We start from the raw sequence: 20,977 nt of genomic DNA, 5'->3' as shown, positions 1-20,977 counted from the left end.
AGGTCCAGCAAGGTCTCGCCGAAACGCCATGTCTGCTTAGGGATGCTTACTCTTTCCCCTCCCCAGGACTGCATTAAGCGGCAGCTCATTGCCACCCTGCCCCTCTGCGCCAGCATCACGTGCAGCAAATTAAAGGCAGGCCATCTCTCTCTCTCCCACCCACCCCACCCCACCCACCCCCCACCCCACTTTTACTTTTCTTTAACGCGTTCCACTTCCCTTCCCAAAACTCGGGAGGCAGGCGCTTGCGGCCCGTGGAGGAAGCATCCTCCACGTTGCAAAGCCCGCAGGAGGGGAAAAAGGAAAAAAAAGCTTGGCCTCTGAAGCCTCTCGAAGGAGACCTCCTTGTGTGTGTGTTTGGTGGGCTGAGGTGAACCAGGCGAAGGGAGCCCAGGGAACCACGCCAGCTACAATCAGCCCCTTTCCTTCCATGCTGCCGCCGCCTCTTTCTTCTCTCTGCTAACAGAAGTCAGAGAGGAAAAGGCAGTTGCTTCGCCACGCATTTCTCTGCATTTCCATCCCAAGTCAGCTGCAGCCACCCTCCCATCTGCTGTTGGGAAGTTGATGCAAAGCAAGAGGGGCAGAAGCCCCCTGCGCAGGGAGAGGGCCAGGCCTGGCCACGCCACCGCAGAGCCCGCAGCGCTTTCCCTTCAGTCTGGGTGCAGTGCTTACCCGGGCAGGCCAGTGTGGGTAGCCCTTTATCTTGGCACTCCCTTGCCTGCTGCCCTCTCACCCTGCCTGGCCACAGACATCCACCTTCCTGAACCTCCCAAAGCAACCCCACTGCCGTTCACTTTCATTTTGCAGCGGGAGAAGGAAGAAAGCGAATGGCGGCAGCACAGAGGTGCTCTGGAAGGGCAGGCAGGACCTGAGGCAGAGGGGAAGACAAGCAGGTGGGTAAAGGGCCCACTGAAGTTGAGTGTGCTAGGCCCAAAAGGCGAGTGAGCCTCATCATGTCCCTCTGAGGAGCTGAGCACAGTGGGTCTCCTCCACCACTACCCCGCCACCAGCATTGGCCTTACTTTCTAGATCCTCCGCCGGCATATTCAGCATGCCCAACGGAACCAGCACATTGGTAAGACTGACAGTGAGCGGCCCTTGGTGGAGATGCAGCCATTGTTCTGGGGCTGAGAGGGGTGGCGTTGCCACAGTGGTGCTTCGGGTGGGCAGGCGGATATCCCAGCCCCAGGGCTGCTGCACATGTCCTGGGGCAGTGCAGTGGCAGCTTCTCCACCAAGGCCCACCTGCCCACTCACTGGCCAGGCCGGGCTGGATGTCAACCTCGGAAGGCAAGCGGGCATGGGAGAGCACCAGGAAGGCAGATTGGAAGGCAGGCAAGCATGGCAGGGTTGTGGGGAAGGAGGGGAGAGGAGGGGATGGGAGGAAAGGGGAGGAGAGAAAGAGGGGAGGGGAGGGGAGGGGAGGGGATGAGAGGAGAGGAGAGGAGAGGAGAGGAGAGGAGAGGAGAGGAGAGGAGAGGAGAGGAAAGGAAAGGAAAGGAAAGGAAAGGAAAGGAAAGGAAAGGAAAGGAAAGGAAAGGAAAGGAAAGGAAAGGAAAGGAAAGGAAAGGAGAGGTCTTTAGTAACCCTTAATGGACCATTGCGGATCAGGACTTAATGAAAAACCTTTAAGCATTTGTTTATAGATAAGAGATAGGATATGGGAAGAAGGGAATCATATATTGTATTTTAAGAGAAGGTGACAAGTTATTAAAATTGTTTATATTTGTGATGAAGGGGGAAATGATTTCTTTATAAATTTCTTTATATAATTTACTATATTCTTATTTTTTATTGTTTTACTATTACTTTCCTTTTCTATATTTTCCATGTTTTCTTTTGCATTAGTTTTTATCATTTAATTATACTTTTAATAAAAATCCTATGAAATAATACTTTTTTCACACAAGTCATATTTCTTTATCATAAAACAATATAAAAGTGGGAGACAAAAATTACCGTACATATAAAGTCCCAATATGTCAATCATCAATGTACATAAATAATTTATGAGACACAATAATTACACCTTTCCTCCAGTGTAAATGTCAAGTCTTCACATTCTTTACCAAAAAGTAAAATGAAAAAAAAAAGAACAAACATAAAAAGGAATATCCAGCTACGTTCTTTTGATCACCTGCAATTCTAAATGAAAATGAATTCCCAAGCCCTGTGTTTCTTTGCTATTCTCCCCCAAGATTGGATGTCTGTTATAAACTAACATCTTTTCTCAGTTCGTAAAAATGAGCTGTTGAGTGTTTTTTTTTTTTTTCTCTCTCTCTTCATTCAGTTTCTTTCCAAGCTGGAAGGCCTTCCCATCAGCTATGATAAAGACTGAGCTGCATGACAACAATGTCTCCAAATGCATGACAACACATCCCACAGCTGTCCTTAGCATAATGTGGCTGATTTCATATTGTGTTCTGGTTCATTTGAGCCTGCCAGCCAGCTAGAAAACTTGAGCTGGATCTGTCTTTTCTACTTACATTCAAGCTAAAGAAAGCTATCTGTCATCGCAGTCTATCAAAAGAAAACTAGTGTTCTGTTCCAAATAAGTGTGATACCATCGTCCATATTCATTATGACCTGGATAAAACACTTCACCATATCCATGCTTGCTCAATTGTTCTTTATTATGATCGTGCCCTGCCTCCAAATGAACTGGCAAACTATTATCATCAGCTTGAATACTTCAAAATATTACCTTGATTCCAGGAAGGATAATGGTAACAACCATCACTTCACAGGGTGGGCAAACGGAAGAGTAGAGCTAGAGATTTCCTTGTTTCAAGTATGTGCAATTTATATACAGCATTTTACAGAAGCTGAGATAAAGTTATTTGAATATTCATATCGATGGAGAATAAAATTGTGGACAAATTGTGAATTTTCTTCTTTAAAAAAGATTCCAAAATTTTTAAATAAATATAATAGAGCTTTGGCAAACAAAACAGAGCTGCTGAAATAACACATCAATAATATAGTGCTTGGGTAGACTAGAAATAAATGGCTATCATTAATGACAAATATGTAATAGTGTTTAATATTTATTCCCTGCAAATTAACAAGCTGGACTTTATAATATTGTCAAAGGTTGTAATTATTAGGGTTGGCTTCCTTTGTTCAGAATTGCAGGCAATGTACTTAATAGTATGCCCGTTATAATGTTAATTGCTACTTACAGCTTCTAGTTAAAACCACTTATTTAGTACTTCTAGCAGTAGCTAGCATCACTGAAGATCAGTCTCAGAGCTGGGTTTAGGGCAGGGGTCAAATGCTCCCGGTTCGGACCGGATCACCCAATTCGGTAGTGATGGAGGTGGGTAGCAAAAATCCCTGCCCGCCCCCCATGCCCAGCTGAGCTGCACAGTCATCAGAGGCTTTTTAAAAAACTTTTAAAAGCATTTTTTCTACAACCTCTTCGGCCGAAAAAATGCTTTTAAAAGTTAAAAAAAAAGCCTCTGATGATTGCACGGCTTAGCTGGGATCGTCAAAGGCTTTTAAAAGAAAAAAAAGCCTCTGCCGATCGGGCAACTCAGCTTGGATCGTCAGAGGCATTTAAAAGAAAAAAAGCCTCTGCTGATCAGGCAACTCAGCTGGGATCGTCAGAGCCTTTTGAAAGCATTTTTTTTTATAACCTCTTCCCTGAAGAGGTTGTAGAAAAAATGGTTTTAAAAGTAAAAAAAAAAAATGGCCATGCCTACCCAGTCACATTACCTCCCCCACCAAGCCACGCCCACAGAACTGAAAGTAACAAGTTTTAGATTTCACCACTGGTTTAGGGTAGTGCATCTATCCCTAGGCTCTTTGATCTCTCAGTAGCTTTCAATACTGTTGACTATGATATTCTTTTTTTTTTTTGGTGGGGCTTGGAAGTGGGAGGCACCATTTTATTGTAGTTCACCTTCTTCTTCAGTGGTTAATTCCAGGTGTTGTTGGGATGGAAGAAATCATGCCCAGAGCCCCACATTTGTTGATGATCAGGGTTTAATGCTTTTGCCCCTCCTGTTTAACAATTCCAAAAAACTTCTGGTGAGGCATCGGCAGTTTCAGGGTTTTGTATCTTCGGTGTGCGATAACTCCCTCAGGCTGCACAAGAGAATCTGTTGAGATAGGGACCAGCATTTGGAGAGTCTGGATGGGGAGGAAAAGACTTTGGCTCAGTCCTGACAAGACTGAGTATCTGTGGTACTGTGGTATCTGAGTATCCCCTGCAGTCAGGGATGTTTCCGCTATTGGTCTTGGATGAGGTTGTGCTTTCCCATTTGAGAGTTGTGAACAATTTGGGAGACTTCTTGGATGTCTTGGTTGCCTCATGACTGGACTACTGAAATGGAGTTATATGCAGCTTTCCTTGAAGATCACCTGAGAGTTACAGATGGTTCAAAATGTAGCAGTAATTGCCACATCTTACTGAGTTCATGTGTTACTGTTACTTTACTGGCTGGATTGGTTGCAAGTTGGTTTCTGGGTGCAATTCAAGGTATTGGTTGTTATCTTTAAAACCATTCAGGGCCTTGGAACTGTTTCCTGACAGATTACCTTTCTCTCATTGATTCTGCCCACCCATTATGTTTGGGCAGAATGGGATGCTCCATGTCCCTTCTAGTCACTTTTTGGGACCTAGGAAATATACTTTCTCTTTCACTGCTTCCACCCTCTGGAGAGTATCTCTCCAGAGCGGGGGTGAAATTCAGCAGGTTCTGACAGGTTCTGGAGAACTAGTAGCAGAAATTTTGAGTAGTTCGGAGAACCAGCAAATACCACCTCTGACTGGCCCCAGAGTGGGGAGGGAATGGAAATTTTGCAATATTTTTCCCCCAGGAGTGGGGAGGGAATGGGGATTTTGCAGTATCCTTCCCCTGAAGTGGGATGGAAATGGGGATTTTGCAGTATCCTTACCCTGCCACCCCCACCAAGCCACACCACGCCCACCAAGCCACACCACGCCCACCAAGCCACGCCCACAGAACCAGTAGTAAAAATAATTTGCATTTCACCACTGCTCCAGAGATATGGATGACACCCTCTCTCCTGGGGTTCCAAGCAGTGGTTTAATATGTTTTGGTTCACTTTGGTTTGGTTTGGTTTTGGGTGAGGGGAAGATATTGCTATGCCGTTTTATTGTCTATTTTAATCCAGGCTGCTCTAGGCTGTTGCTATTATGTTTTGAATAGTTTTATCTAGTATTGGGTTTTTGTAAGCTGCCCGGAGACTGTTGAACTAGGCAGTTATACTAAATTCAGTTAAATAAATTAATGTCATACTTTCCTGTTAGCAATTACATTTAATACCACTTTTTATCCAAAATACTGTAGCCACTACTCACTAGCAATAGGTTGTCACCATGATATAAGCACAAACCATCAAACCAGATGTTAACTCCACAGAGGTATATCCACAACTGTCTCCACAGGAGATGGAGGAAAGTGATAAAACATATGTCAATAGGAATGTAAACCCATTCCTTCTGCACTTGTGTCAGTACATAAGGAAAGGTTTATGTCATGACATCAGCACATATGTGTCACCATCCTGAAGCCATCTCACGCAGTTGTGGATATCTAGGGGTAGAATTAATGGGAAAAAACATGAAAAGTCTTTCAAAAGATCTCAGAATTCAAAGGAGGTTCGAGCTTTGAATTGGTATGCTAAGGATGCTAATGAACAGTTAGTAACTAATTCAAAAAAGATCAAAAGAAGATTCAAGGAGTGTATTAAAATGCTATACAGGAGAACTGTCAACATCCAAGATACCTTGGAAGATGTTCCTCTCTTCAAGAGCCTCTAGCATTAAAGGGGGCTTAGATTAACACTCAATTTATGATCAAATCAGAAAGCTAGAGGAACTGATGAAATACATACTGAAATATAGAAGAATATAGCAATAGCTTAGCAATAGAAGAATATTAAATCAAGGTTCTAACCAAGCTATGCCAGCAAAGCTGGAAAATGACAAAATGCTCAACTGATTGGAAGAGGTCTACTAATACTAATATTCCATTAGTCAAAAAAGGAGACTTGCTAGAATGTGGAAACCATAATACAATTTCCTTAATTTCACATGGTAGCAAAATAATGGTTAGGTCCATCCAATGCAGATAGAGACGTAAATGGAAAAGGGGATGCCAGATGTTCAAGCTAGCTTTAGTAAAGGCTGAGAAACATGAGACATTACTGCTATTGCCCACCGGATAATTGAGAAAGCCAAATAATATCAAAAGGAAATTATTACATAGACTACAGAAAAGCTTTTGATTGTAGGGATCATGTCATGATGTGGAATGTGCTAAAAAAAATGGGAATCAAGTTAAGGATGAATAATGTCAGAATATTGCGTAGACAAGACAAAATAATATAAAATTGACTTATTTGATCAGCAATAGGACAATAAGTACTTTTACAAATACTGGAAACTCTTTATGGATTTTTTTCTTGAAAATGAATAAAACTGAGTTAATGACTTTTGGATTTGCCCATTGAAAAGGATTCAACACGGGAAGAAGTTATCTATGCAATGTAATTTCAAAGTAGGATGAATATTAAGTCTATTTGTAACTGCTGTGAAAAAGCACTTTTTAATTTCTTTTTTTCTCTCTCATACGTTCTTAAACTTCTATGTTTCCATATTTTTTTTTGTATCTCTCTTTTTTATTTTAATTTCATCTCATTGTCCTCAGGAGAAACTTATATACAGGTCAGGAAGACACAAGAAGACACAGTACAGACAGAAGCAGGAGAAACATACTGGCTCCAGGTTGGCAATAAGTATGATAAGCTTGCACACTCTCCCCTTATTTATTCAATCTATATGCAAAATACATATTAAGGGAAGCTCGTTTGGAAGATGAGCATAACTTTAAAATTGGAGGAATAAAATTAAAAAGATTTGCTGCATTGGTGACCCTATCCTGATAGCAAAAGTGCAAAGGATCTGCATACTTTAAGTACTAAAAACCAAAGAGCACCATGAAAAAATGGGAACAAAATTAAATATAAAGAAAACCAATCTTAATCACAACAGATAGAACAATCAATGTGGTTGTTCCTTCCTTCCTTCCTTCCTTCCTTCCTTCCTTCCTTCCTTCCTTCCTTCCTTCCTTCCTTCCTTCCTTCCTTCCCTCCTTCCTTCCTGTCCTGTCCTGTCTGTCCTGTCCTGATGGAACAACCATCAGTAGTAAAGGAACAAGCACACTTATAGTTTGTGTAGGAATGTGTTCTTTCTTTCAACTATCCATAAATACCCTTCCTTCCTTCCTTCCTTCCTTCCTTCCTTCCTTCCTTCCTTCCTTCCTTCCTTCCTTCCTTCCTTCCTTCCTTCCTTCCTTCCTTCCTTCCTTCCTCTGGGTAATGAACAAACATGTCCAATTATGTATCATAGTCCTTCCATTAATTCTGCTACAAATAGAGAGAAACTGTTCTGAAAAGAATTGTACTTGAAGCTCCATGCATTTAGAGCTTTAAGGTACCTCTTCTTTTTAAGGAGTAAAGGGATATTAATGCCTTCCTGAACACATTCTTTTTAGGAAATAAAACACAAATAAAACACAAGAGCCTTGGTAGTACAGGGGTTTAAGGCACCCTGTTATTAAGCTGGTTATTAAGACCAGCTGCCTGCAATTACTGCAGGGTTCGAATCTCGCCAAGGCTCAAGGTTGACTCAGCCTTCCATCCTTTCTAAGGTAGGTAAATTGACGACCCAGTTGTGGGGGCAATAAGCTGACTTTGTATAAATATACAAAAGGATGAAGGCTATTGCTGAGCACATTGTAAGCCGCCCTGAGTCTTCGGAGAAGGGCGGCATATAAATCAAATTAAAAAAAAAAAAAATCCCGTGTGTGCACCAGGTCTCAAATACATTCCTTTATACATGTAAACATGCTCAGATTTCAAAGGCTAATGTTACAAAATGAATATTCATATGGTCCAGAAACCTTTAGTCCATGAATGTATCGTACAACAGTATTTTAAAAACCTAAAACTGTAAATGTTGGTTCTACAAAGATGAACAAAGGAATAAAACTCTTTCTTACAATACTTTTACCTTCTGCACAGAATTGTAAAAAGAAAATGTATTTGTGCACCATTAACTCCTCCCAAAAAGCATTATAGGAAGATGACTTCCATTCTCCTGTCATAATGCATCAGTGGTCTCATATATAATATACTGAATATATTAGAAGTGTAGTATATGATATATTTTAGTACAGTTAACTTCATGTCTTTCAAATATTTAGAATTATAATTTTCACAGCCTTGTATTATTACTTCGGCTTACTAGGGTTTATGGCTGCTGAAAGCCAAAATATTTGGAAGGAACTGGTTTCATTAGACCTGATATTTAATCCCCTGTGGAGCCTGAAACAGTATGGATAACAGTATTGCGAACGAACTCATGCACTTATACAAATGCTTAAACAAGCAACAGATCAAGGTTGACTCAGCCTTCCATCCTTTCTAAGGTAGGTAAATTGAGGACCCAGTTTGTGGGAGCAATAAGCTGACTTGATAAAAATATACAAAAGTATGAAGGCTATTGCTTAACGCATTGTAACCCACCCTGAGTCTCCGGAGAAGGGCGGCATATAAATTGAATTAAAAAAAAAAAGATCACTTTGTTCACATAGTGCTCTTCCTCTTACTCAGAAACAGTTTCTATAACTAAAAAGACAATTTTAACAATAATGTACAATATAGAAAAAAGTTTTTACAATGCTTTGTTCTCAATATATCAAACAAGTGGTGGCTTATTATACCTCAGTGGTGGATTGCCCCCGGTTTGGATCGGTTCGCAAGAACTGGAGATAAAACTGGTGGGAGGCCCCACCCACTGCCCCAGATGTCATCATCCGCAATCTGCGCATGCACAGAAGCAAGGAGCATGAGCGAAGAAAGCGCTCGTGCTCAATCCTGTTGTAAACTGGTAGTAAAGGTAAGTAGAACCCACCCCTGTATTATTTACAAACATCATTGATTTTTCTCTGCTGTGGGATGAACTCTGCTTTCCCAAATACAAAATTTACTTCTATAATATATCCACATCCTGCTACAAATCTAACTTTGTGATACACTATGGGTTATCTTTTAAGGAACCTTTTCACCAAAGTGTTTCCCTTGGTAAATAAACTCCCAAATACAACTACGAAAGAAAATTACTCTGGATAAATAGAAGAAAAAGAAAATGGATACTGAAGAAGAAAATATGGCATCAAATTAGGCAGATAAATTATTCACTTCCCAAAAACACTTTCTCAAAAATTAATCTGGTCAGCCATAAAATATTTAGAGAAGCCAAGGAATGCTGATATATATAGAGAGGTTCTAGAAATCAGAATGTTTTTAAAACAAACTCCTCAAAGATTTGTTCATTAATGCTACCTCTCAAAACTACCATTGTCTATAGAATCCTGCCTCACTTTTTCACAGTTCCAGTCTCATTTACTTCTCTAACATATTACACCATATCTATATATATCAAAATAATTCTGCTACTGTGCCAAATTATATGTGTACTTCATTTGCAAAATTATTTTATTTTTATTTTATTTCAAATTTATATACCGCACCTTCTCCCAAGGGAATCAGGGCGGTGTACAGCCAGATAAAAACATACAATACAAACATTAAGAACAATTAAAAGAATATATATTAATTTGGGCCCAGTTTAAAATGACAAACCAATTAAAAATTTAAAATTTAAAAATATGTTAAGCCAGCCCAGCTTCATGAAAAAAGAAAGTTTTAAGGGCATGGCAGAAGGCACCAAGGTCTTGGATTCTCCTCGGCAGGGTCGTGCCGAGGATTTTGTCCAGTATCTGCACGATAAAATCACTCAGATTCGGGAAGGCTTGGTCTCTGACTGGGTAGGTACAGACGGGATGATGGGTGTCAGTCTTGAGACTGCCATTTGGGAGGAGTTCGACCCTGTTGCTCCCGAGGACATGGACAGGATACTGGGGCGGCTGAACGCGACCACATGTTTATTGGGCCCGTGTCCCTCCTGGTTGGTGCTGGCCTCCCGGGAGGTTACGCGAGGCTGGCTCCAGGGTATTATCAACGCTTTTTTGAGCGAGGGTGTCTTGCCATCTGCCTTGAAAGAGGCGGTGGTGAGGCCCCTCGTCAAGAAGCCTGCTCTGGATCCGGCTGTTTTGGCTAACTATCGTCCGGTCTCCAACCTTCCCTTCTTGGCGAAGGTTGTTGAGAGTGTGGTGGCGCAACAGCTTCCTGGGTACCTGGATGAAGCTGTCTATCTGGATCCGCTCCAGTCCGGCTTCAGGCCTGGGCACAGCACGGAAACGGCATTGGTCGCGTTGGTGGATGATCTCTGGAGGGCTCGGGATAGGGGTTGTTCCTCTGTCCTGGTCCTGTTAGATCTCTCAGCGGCTTTTGATACCATCGACCATGGTATCCTGCTGCGCCGGTTGGAGGGGTTGGGAGTGGGGGGCACTGTTTTGCGGTGGTTCTCCTCCTATCTCTCTGACCGGTCGCAGTCGGTGTTGGCAGGGGGGCAGAGGTCGACCCCGAGGCGCCTTGCTTGTGGGGTGCCTCAGGGGTCGGTCCTCTCGCCCCTTCTGTTCAACATTTATGTGAAGCCGCTGGGTGAGATCATCCGTGGCTTTGGGGTGGAGTTCCATCAGTACGCTGATGATACTCAGCTGTACATCTCCACCCCGGGCCATCCCAACGATGCCCTTGAAGTGATGTCCCAGTGCCTGGAGGCCGTGCGGATCTGGATGGGGAGTAATAGGCTCCGACTCAACCCTTCCAAGACCGAGTGGCTGTGGCTTCCGGCGTCCCGATATAGCCAGCTGGTACCATCGCTGGCTATTGGGGGCGAGTTATTGGCCCCCACGGATAGGGCTCGCAACTTGGGCGTCCTCCTGGATGCACGGCTGTCTTTAGAAGAGCATATGACGGCCGTGGCCAGGGGGGCTTTTTATCAGGTCCGCCTGATTCGCCAGTTGCGTCCCTTTCTGGATCGGGATTCCTTACGCACAGTCACTCAGGCACTTGTCACTTCCCGCCTGGACTACTGCAATGCTCTCTACATGGGGCTCCCCTTGAAGAGTACCCGGAGGCTCCAACTGGTGCAGAATGCGGCCGCGCGGGGGATTATGGGAGCGAGGGGTCGCTCCCATGTGACACCTCTCCTGCGTGAGCTGCATTGGCTTCCAGTGGTCTTCTGGGTGCGCTTCAAGGTATTGGTTACCACCTTTAAAGTGCTCCATGGCATAGGACCTGGGTACTTGCGGACCGCCTTCTGCCGCCGATAGCCTCCCACCGTCCAGTACGCTCCCACAGAGAGGGACTCCTCAGGGTGCCGTCGGCCAGGCAATGTCGGCTGGCGACCCCCAGGGGGAGGGCCTTCTCTGTGGCAGCCCCCGCCCTCTGGAACGATTTGCCCCCGGAGATAAGAAGGATATCGGATCTTCGGGTCTTTCGCCGAGCCCTGAAAACACTTCTTTTCCAGCAAGCAGGGCTGGCGTGAACCCCGCCCCCCTTTTTTAGTTTTTAATGGTTATTAATTGTTTAGTTTTAATTTGTTAATGGGTTTTAATTCGCATTGTTTTAATTCGGGCCAAAGTATATAATTCTTTTAATTAATTTTAAATTTTGTATTGTTATGTATTTTAGTTTTGGCTGTGCACCGCCCTGAGTCCACTAGGAGAAGGGCGGTATATAAATTGAATAAAATAAAATAAATAAATAAATAAATCTCAGGGGGCAGCTGGTTCCATAAGGTAGGTGCCCCCACAGAGAAGGCTCTCCCCCTGGGGGTCACCAGCCTACATTGTTTGGCTGATGGCACCCCAAGGAGGCCCTCTCTGTGGGAGCACGCGGGTCGATGGGAGGTTGTCGGTAGCAGCAGGTGGTCTTGAAGATAACTAGGTCCTATGCCATGGAGAGCTTTAAAGGTGGTAAACAACACCTTGAAGTGCACCCGGAAGACCACTGGGAGCCAGTGCAGCTCGCGCAGGAGCGGTGTTATGTGGGAGCGCCATGCAGCTCCTGTAATTACCCGCGCGGCCGCAATCTGGACCAGTTGGAGCCTCCAGGTGCTCTTCAAGGGGAGCCCCATGTAGAGAGCGTTGCAGTAGTCCAGGCGAGAGGTGACGAGGGCATGAGTGACTGTGCACATGCACATGCACTGTGCAAATTATATAAAGAGGGGTTACGTCCCCTCTGTCTTCAGCCATATTTCTTATCTCTGGCACCATAACAAATCAATTTGTGCTTCAGCTGAATTCTGTACTGGTCTCTGGTTTAAATTATTTTTTTAACAATTCTCCTATAATATGAACAAAAATCCACTGAGTGCTCAACTTGTCAATTTAGACTTTCCAAATCCAGTTCAAACCAATGCTGGAGATGTCTACAATCAATGTATGTTTATGTGCTTGGCTAGTCAACTCTAGTGGAGGTTAATAGAAGCTCCATCTTATTTGGGATGAGTTTGGATCTATTAGTTTTAAGAAAGTGAACAGGTAACATCATCTCTGCCTCCTGCAGTTTAGATGTTAGCCCTTCCTGACTGGTGAAAGTCTGCAGAAAGGATCAGTAGGACATCTTTGTAATTTTTACAAGGCTCAATAATCAACACCTGGTATATTTGCAGAAATGAGGAAAGTTATTTTATGAAGAAAGAACTAGGAAATTTAAACAAAAAAGTGGAACAGATGATCGAGAAACTGTTTCAATAGCTTTATTGTTTCAAAGAAGAGCAATAAAGCAGTTTGACTGAGCAAAGTTTAGATCCAGTTTAGCTCATCAATTGAGCTCTGTGCATTTGTTTACATCTTCAGCTGGTCTGCATTCCCAGGTGAAATGTAATCAATAACAATAAAAAAAATCAAAGATCTTAGATAATGTACATTTCCCTGTTCGAGGTACAGAAAATTGACATAATTTAAACTAACAAAGCTAACATTGTTTTATTGAAGCATCAGATTGAATGAACTGGGAATACATATTGAATAGCTTCTTGTTCTTTTTCCAGTATTCAGAACCATGAAAGGCTTTTAATAATGCTATTGAATCTATACTGAAAAGTGCAATTATATATACTTTTCAAATTGTCTTTGGTACTCCAGTGAGACCTTTGGCAAATCACTGTTTATTTTTTCACAGACCATTTGTTAAAATTGCACCAGGTCAGCCTGCACTTGTTCCAGTGTCTGTATGAAATTCATCCTTTTATAGATATGAGAATCTGGAGAATTCTTTATTGCCTACCAAAGACAATCTAGCCAATTCACATAACAGATGCAGTGGGGAAATGAAGGTTAGAAGCAATTCACTGTAGCACAAAAGCACACTGAAACACACTTGAATGATGAGCTATGAAATTGATCTCCAAAGACGGATGCAGTTCATCCAAAACAAAGTCAGTACTTTTTTTTTAAGTTTTAGATTGAAAAATGTAAGAAAATGTAAGGGTGTACAGAAACGGAAACAGAATGCACCTGGAAATAAACAGTTAAGCCTGTCAGAGATTAATACATTTATTATCTAATTATACATAATGTGAAGAGCGTGAATGCACCTTGCACCCCTTCCCTTCATTGTTTCCTTTCAGGGAACGTCTCCCATCTCTACTTGTATCTAACCATGATTATCTTTAGAAGGCTGTCAGGCCCTCATTAAGACAGGCTTAAGTTTTTCTGAGTTGTTATTGTTTTTCTTGGCATTGCAGGGTTCTACTTGTTTCTCAAAAATTAAAACTATCAACACAACACATGATGTGACTATAGGCACTGTTTTTCAGCCGACTTGTCACAGAGCCTGCGTTGGTTAGAGTTGAGAGGAAGCTTGTGGCCCAAAGTCACCCAGCTGGCTTTTCTGCTTAAGAAACAACTAAAACTTGGCTCTCCCTTCTCCTGGTCCAGAACCTTGAACACTTTGATATGCGGTCCTTCATGTTCTTCGATTTAATAGTCTTGAATGGATGTTTTCCTCCTTATTCAGTCCCATCCAAAGGGAGTTTTGGAATAGGTACAAAGCAGGGGTGAAATGCTAATGGTTCGGGCCAGTTCGCTACTGGTTCGCTGAACCAGTAGTAAAAAAATGTAAAAAAAAAAGTTCCGATGATCACGCATCACTCAGCTGATCTTTGGAACTTTTTTCTTTACTTTTTAAGCATTTTTTTACTACCAGTTCCAGAGAACCGGTAGTTTAAAATGCTTTAAAAAGTAAAAAGAAATTCTGACGATCGCAAGTCGCTCAGCTAATCAGTGGAACCTTTTTTTTTTACTTTTTTAAAGCATTTTTTTACTACCGGTTTGGTTGAATAGGTTCGCACGCCACAGCTGATTCCCCCCCCTCGCTGTTCTACTTACCTTCCCAAGCCTCCTTTTGGCACATGCATTTGGTGTGCATTGCGCATGTGTGCGTGCAGAGCACGCTTGGCACACAGCTCGCATGCGCGGCCAGCAAACCGGCAGTAAACCGGTTCGGATTTCACCACTGGTACAAACATTTGAGCTTTGTCACTCATTGTTTTGTGGGGTAGTCAAATAAATGGTAGTATCAAGGAAGCTGGACAGTTACCCCCACAATACTATGCCTTCAGGCCTCATTCTGAATTAGTATGAAAGAGAAGGAAAGGAATAATATGCAATTATTCAAGTATGTAAGTATGCAGTTAGAAATGGTATCTTCTCTAGATAAGGCTCGCACCCTTCCTCAAGCCAACAAATCATTATATACTTTCACAAAGTCTTACATTTAAGAGAACAATCTCATTTTTTTCCAGGAAAAATGACTCACTGAGGGTCAGAAAGTACATCCAATTTACTTGTTATTTTTATCCAGTTATTTCCACTCATAGAAGCACACACAGTTTGCAACTTGTATTATTTACTTCCTAAATGAAACATTTGGTCACACCTCTCTGTATACCCACTCAGCTCAAAAGTTTAGTTTACCAAGTTAGGCTTAAGTTCCAAAAAAAATCAAGAGGCACCCCACTGCACACAGCGCCTTGTAATATGTGATGGCTCCAAAGAACTACAAATCTAATACATTTTTAATATTTTCCTACAAGCTTAAACCATCAGGTTGGCCAATCCATTTTGATACTTTACTCACACTTCCCTGTGCTTTTACACCAAAGCGATATTGCTTCATTCAGTTCACACAGGAACTATTTGTTCTATGGGGAATCATCCTGTTATGGGAAGCATCCCCCATACTTGGTGCTTTTTCAAAGTCTCAATTCTTCTTCACTGAACTAAACTGTTCTGAAAAAAATTTACTGTCCTTTTGGCCTGCTTTGAATGAGTTTCATCTTATACTCCATTTTTCATACAAATTGCTATGAATTATGGTATTTTAAAATGCAATGGTATAAATTCGACCCATTGCAACTATACCACAATAATTGATACTATATGCTGACAACATTAATATATAGATGCATAGTTCATCAATTCCTTTGACTGTACATTGTTAATACAGTCTAATGAAGCATGATTTGAATTACATTAAATAAAGTAGCAATCATTTAAGATCTCTTCATTCATTTCCATAATTTTGAGGCACATTTAAATATAATTTTTCTAAATAGAAAATTATTTCTAAACATTTTTCTAAATAGAAAGTAATTTCCTAAATAATTTTCTCAATAGAAATGACTAAATACATTTATGTGATTAGTTGTGTATTCCAATATTCTAAAAAATTCATAAAACACGAATATCAAGTAAAAACAATAATTTAGATTTGAACCTCAAAATACAATAGTAAATTTTAGATTTCTATTTTTAATTATCCATGAATGCAAACTCTATTTCACTACGATAGATCAGATTATATAAATCACTATATTTCCACATTCGTGCCTTCTTAATGCTGCAACTTGCTAATAAATATTGTTAATAATGCTATATATAAAATTTTCACAATCCTTACAAATAACAGTTTTAATAACATGGGTTTCTGTATGTTACTCAGTGAAATTATTTTTCTACATTCAGAAAATGATTCATACATTCATATGATTAATGATTATAACTATGATTTATGATATATGGCCTATTACTTGCTGTTTATATGTACACTATGAGTTTATGCACTGGCGATAAATCCCTTGTGTGCCAATCACACTTGGCCAATAAAGAATTCTGTTCTGTTCTGTTCTGTTCTGTTCTGTTCTGTTCTATTCTATTCTATTCTATTCTATTCTATTCTATTCTATTCTATCCCATCCCATCCCATCCCATCCCATCCCATCCCATCCCATCCCATTCCATTCCATTCCACTCCACTCCACTCCACTCCACTCCACTCCACTCCACTCCACTCCACTCCACTCCCCTCCACTCCCCAAGGAAGTATTTTTATTTAACTTATGGTACAAATAATATTTTAGTTCCTTCCAATATTTCACTGCCTTTTATTTTTAAGTTATCATGGAGGATAGTTATCACGTTAAAATCTTACCTGTACATGAAAAATCATCAATCCGGATATATCCTGGGACACAGTTGCAGCGATATGATCCAGGCAAATTAACACACACTGTATTGGCATGACAATAATGCATCTTAGCAGCACACTCGTCAACATCTGCAGGGAAGGGAAAAAAATCTCATGATACTGCAATCAGATGTACAACTCCTACTTTCATAGATGCACAATTGTAACAGGAAACACACTACATACAAGCATCCAAAATATATTCCCCAAACCAGAATATTTGGAAATTTAATTCTGCTATCAGCCTTGGATGTATTTCTGCTTGTGGCCATCTTTAAAGGTAATATAAAGCATATGCTTTAAGTGCTTTTTAAAAATATTTCTCTATCACTCTACCATCAGTCAAAAGTGGACAAAATGTAGTAATTAAAATTGGAAAAGGAAAGTTAACTATTAACATTTAGTTAAGTCAATCACAATAGAGTGTTTAAATGAGAAATTCAAGTGCCCCTCGTACTAGCTTCCTCGATTTTTTTAGCCACAATTTCCAAATGAAATGAGTTGTGCCAAAGATGAGTGTCACATGTTGAAAGTTGTAAAAAGCTGAAAATAAAACCTGCTTGGGACAATATAAGGTGTAATGGAAATATTCAAATGATTTTTCTGGAAAAAAAATGTATTAATCCTGAAACCAGCACTGCTCCAAAAACCTAAACCGTTATTAGCTATAGATAAAACTTTCAAGTAGCATCTTCAATCTGAACTGGAAAAAAAATTAAGGATTAACATTTAAAAATTAATATCCCAGATACTCATCTATTTGTCTGAAGCAAATATCCATTGTTCAAATGAATTATGTTCACTCTGATTCAACTAAGCAGCACTCCCTATAAGAATGTCATTTTGAATTGTGTAAAAGAAAACTAGTGATTTTTGGTTGTTTACAACATCAGAATGCTGTAACAGCCAGAATGGCTTAATAAAATGCCTGAAATTCCATTATCTTCTTACTTTTAATATAATATGATCATGGTAAAATCTGCTGACATCTGGGGAATTCTCAACAGCCTTTTAAAATTTTATTAAAAGGAGCTCCTAAAATAGCTCTGGAAGAGAAGGCTTGCTATTTATGTCTGAAATTAACATTTTAAAAATACAAATTTCAGTAAATTTCTGTCACATTTGTAATTCAACAGACACCTCAGGGACAAATTGCTTTACTCACTTAAAAAGGACATTAACATTTTTCCAGGTATATACATTCAGCACTGTCCTAACATTTTGGTAGATGTATGTATGTATGTATGTATGTATGTATGTATGTATGTATGTATGTATTATCATAATTTATTTATGATAATTTATTATCATAAGAATACAGATCTCCACCCTAAATTAATTTATTCCTTCCTTCCTTCCTTCCTTCCTTCCTGTTATTGCTCTGGTTGAAAAAAAATGAGATAAATAACAAGAAATGATGTTCCTCAAAATGTTATCTGAGAAAAGGATTGAGTTTAGACAAATGAAAGCTTGTTCCAAAATTAAGGGTTTTAGAATTAATTCAGAGATGTATTAATTTGATATCATCAGCCAATGCATTACCAACTTCAAAAGTCTGAAGTGAAAGGGTCAGGTCAGGTCATGCAAAAGTTATGATACTTGCTCAGTGATGGTTGTTTAACACGATTGTCATTATTTGAATCAATTACTGATAATAGAGGGGAAATGTACTTATTTCCTGAATGCAAACTGGAATATGCTTGTCTAATGTTTGCACTTTTCCCTAATGTGATTCCCACTTCTACTTCTGCCAAAATTCATATATTTACAATAAAGTATGCAAATTAGTATGTAAAGTTGAGAAAGTAGATGAAGTCAAACTTGACTGATTCATTTCTAGCTGTGGTGGCAGATGAGATTATACATATGTAGTAAGAGAAATAAGCTTTGAAGTAGGTTGGGTTTATTCTATAATTTTACTTTTCTGAACTCTGCAAAGGGCAAGCCACTACAAAAATGATTAGAAAGTTTGTATTCTTCTCGAGTTTTTCCATCTCTAGAGTCTCTTTCCCACAGGAACTTTAAAGCATGTTTGGAGATAGGTTAGCTCCTTCAATTTTCTCTTCATCTGCTCACCTTTTCTAGGTCAGGGACAAAAGTAATCTTCATTAGGTGCACCATCTGTCTCTGTTTTATTTTAGCTACATTTGGGGCAGAGTTGGACAGGTGGCAATGAAGTTTAAGAACCGCTGCTTTAGAATATACCTAAGGCAATCTTTAGTACTACAGATGGCTTCTGCTTCAAAAATGAGTTTATTGTCCAGCTGCACTAAATTTTCCTTGTACATAAATTGTAAAAAAAAGAAGAGCATATATTAAGAGAAAAATATGCACAAGCCACACTAAAATAAGGGATGCCATTACAACAAGATTCTGAACTAAATCCAGTGTATACAACAAAGTATATGTGTAGAATAGAATTTTCACGTATGTGCATCTTATTCTAATTATTCCAGTGTGAGTATTAAAAATTTGAACTGAGAAAATTTGATAGGCAATTTTAGAGAATATTTAAAAGAACAGTAGTGCTGAAATTAAGTTTTATACTTTTACCACAGTTTCGTGAGAATGAAAACAAGTTTTACTAAAACAATCCTTAATACAATCTTATACTTAGGCTTATCTGTAATGGATGAACATTCTTAGTCTATTGATATCACTAACAAAATCACTTTGCATTGAGTACCAAGGAACTGTCAGTTGAGGTTCTTTCTTTCTTTCTTTCTTTCTTTCTTTCTTTCTTTCTTTCTTTCTTTCTTTCTTTCTCTCTCCCTCCCTCCCTCCCTCCCTCCCTCCCCCCCTCCCTATTTCTTTCTTACAGGTGATAACATTTTCCACTCACAGAAGGAATTTTTCTCTTGACCCACAGACTCCTTAAAAATACTGAGCAATTAAAAAGACAAAAACAAAAACATGACCCTCTTACATTCTATCTTGGTTACAAAAGCCTAAATACACCTAAAATGAAATAAAACCCACTGAATTGAAATAGAATTAACTTTTGACTAAATCTTTTTGAGTTGCAGCATCATGACATGCATTGATATGGCTTTATTTTGAGCCTGGGCGTTTTTCTTTATAAATTCCTCACACCTATCCTTCAGCATACCTCAGCAACAAAATAATTTCATCCATTTCTATTCAGCTACAAAGGTGCAAATGACTGGTTGCCTTCATTTCTCAAGAATAAAAAAAAATGTGCAGGATTAGATACTCCAAAATCAAGCATTATTATTAATTTTAGAACTGTACTAGGCATAAGCCATTGAGTGGTATCCATAAGGTTGGATATAATGGAACCCAAATTATGATTCATTTGTATAGTTTGCTTGTCCCATTTGAAATATTAGAACTTGTCTTCTGATGGTTCACAGAGGAGATAAAAAAAACATGATTTATGTCCTTCCGTAGGACTGCAAAGTAGTTTGCTTTTCTCATAAAAAGGTTTACTTATGGTCTTTAAAATGAAACTTGACATAGCATAATGATTGTTCACATATCGCTAACTTCCCTCTGCATAAGCCAGTTTGCTATAATGACAAAGAGTCACTCCTGCTAAAGCTTTTCCATGAAAATCATTGTATCATAATGCATAGTTTAATCTGGCAAAGTACAAGAAATACTCACCTCAAGTATTTCTTGTACTTTGCCCATATGCATTTGGGCAATTTTTGCTCTTTAGACATTGTGTTTTTTAGTACAATAAGTGCTGGGAATCAGCAGTCCTAACACTGTTAATTTCCAATGTGTTTAAGATTTAACAGGATCTATTTTGGAAAAACAAAGCATGCCATTGGAAAATGACTGAATTGAGTAATGGGTCTTTTCTTTCACAGACAGCTTTATCAATGCATCAATACAAATGTATTTAACCAAATGATAAGCTTATCACTTGGTAGCAATCACTCAAACTTTGATTTTCCTACAGGAAAAAACACAGAAACATTTGTATGGGAGTGTATACCTTTGTGAGTGTCAGTGTCTCTCTGTATGGATGTGTATATATATGTGTGTGTTTACTATAGGAGATGACCAAGGGAGGGGATAAATGCATCATCAGTTATGAGTCCCTGCATGCCCACAAGAGATCTAAGTGCACCCCACCTTTGAATGCCTTTCTTAACTCCCACTAATTTCCTTTGACCATTAGTACCTCAGATTCTTGTAAAGAGCTTAAGCCTGCAATAAATCTTTATACTCATTTGAACTGCCTGAATCTCCTGTTTTTCCTGGTGACTGACATTGTGTATGTGTGTATATCTCTATCGCATCTATCTATCTATCTATCTATCTATCTATCTATCTATCTATCTATCTACAGGGAAAGAATGAAGGCAAATGAGGTCTAGGCAGAAGAAGAACATCATGGCTTCAAAACCTAAGGGACTGATTTGGACAAAACTCAGCAGCACTTTTTCATGCTGCTGTTGACAAAAATAGGATTGCCAACATGATCACCAATGTCCAATGACGGATATGGCACAAGAAGAAGAAGATGTGTG

General features: G+C 39.9%; 1 protein-coding gene across 2 annotated transcripts in view; it reads right to left on the bottom strand.

Moving 5' to 3' along the window:
* Positions 1-20,977, bottom strand: part of NELL1 (neural EGFL like 1) — a 564,211-nt gene that overhangs the window by 215,845 nt on the left and 327,389 nt on the right. For both annotated transcript variants that reach the window (XM_034417254.3, XM_034417255.3), the window contains exon 13: positions 16,440-16,565. In XM_034417254.3, the coding sequence (XP_034273145.2) occupies positions 16,440-16,565 (126 nt within the window). The remainder of the gene's footprint in view (positions 1-16,439; positions 16,566-20,977) is intronic.

The sequence above is a fragment of the Pantherophis guttatus genome, chromosome 1 (assembly GCF_059756535.1).
Source record: "Pantherophis guttatus breed Tessera chromosome 1, ASM5975653v1, whole genome shotgun sequence".
NCBI lineage: Eukaryota > Metazoa > Chordata > Lepidosauria > Squamata > Colubridae > Pantherophis > Pantherophis guttatus.
Note: the sequence above shows the minus strand (reverse complement) of the source record. Positions and strands in the feature narration are given on the sequence as shown.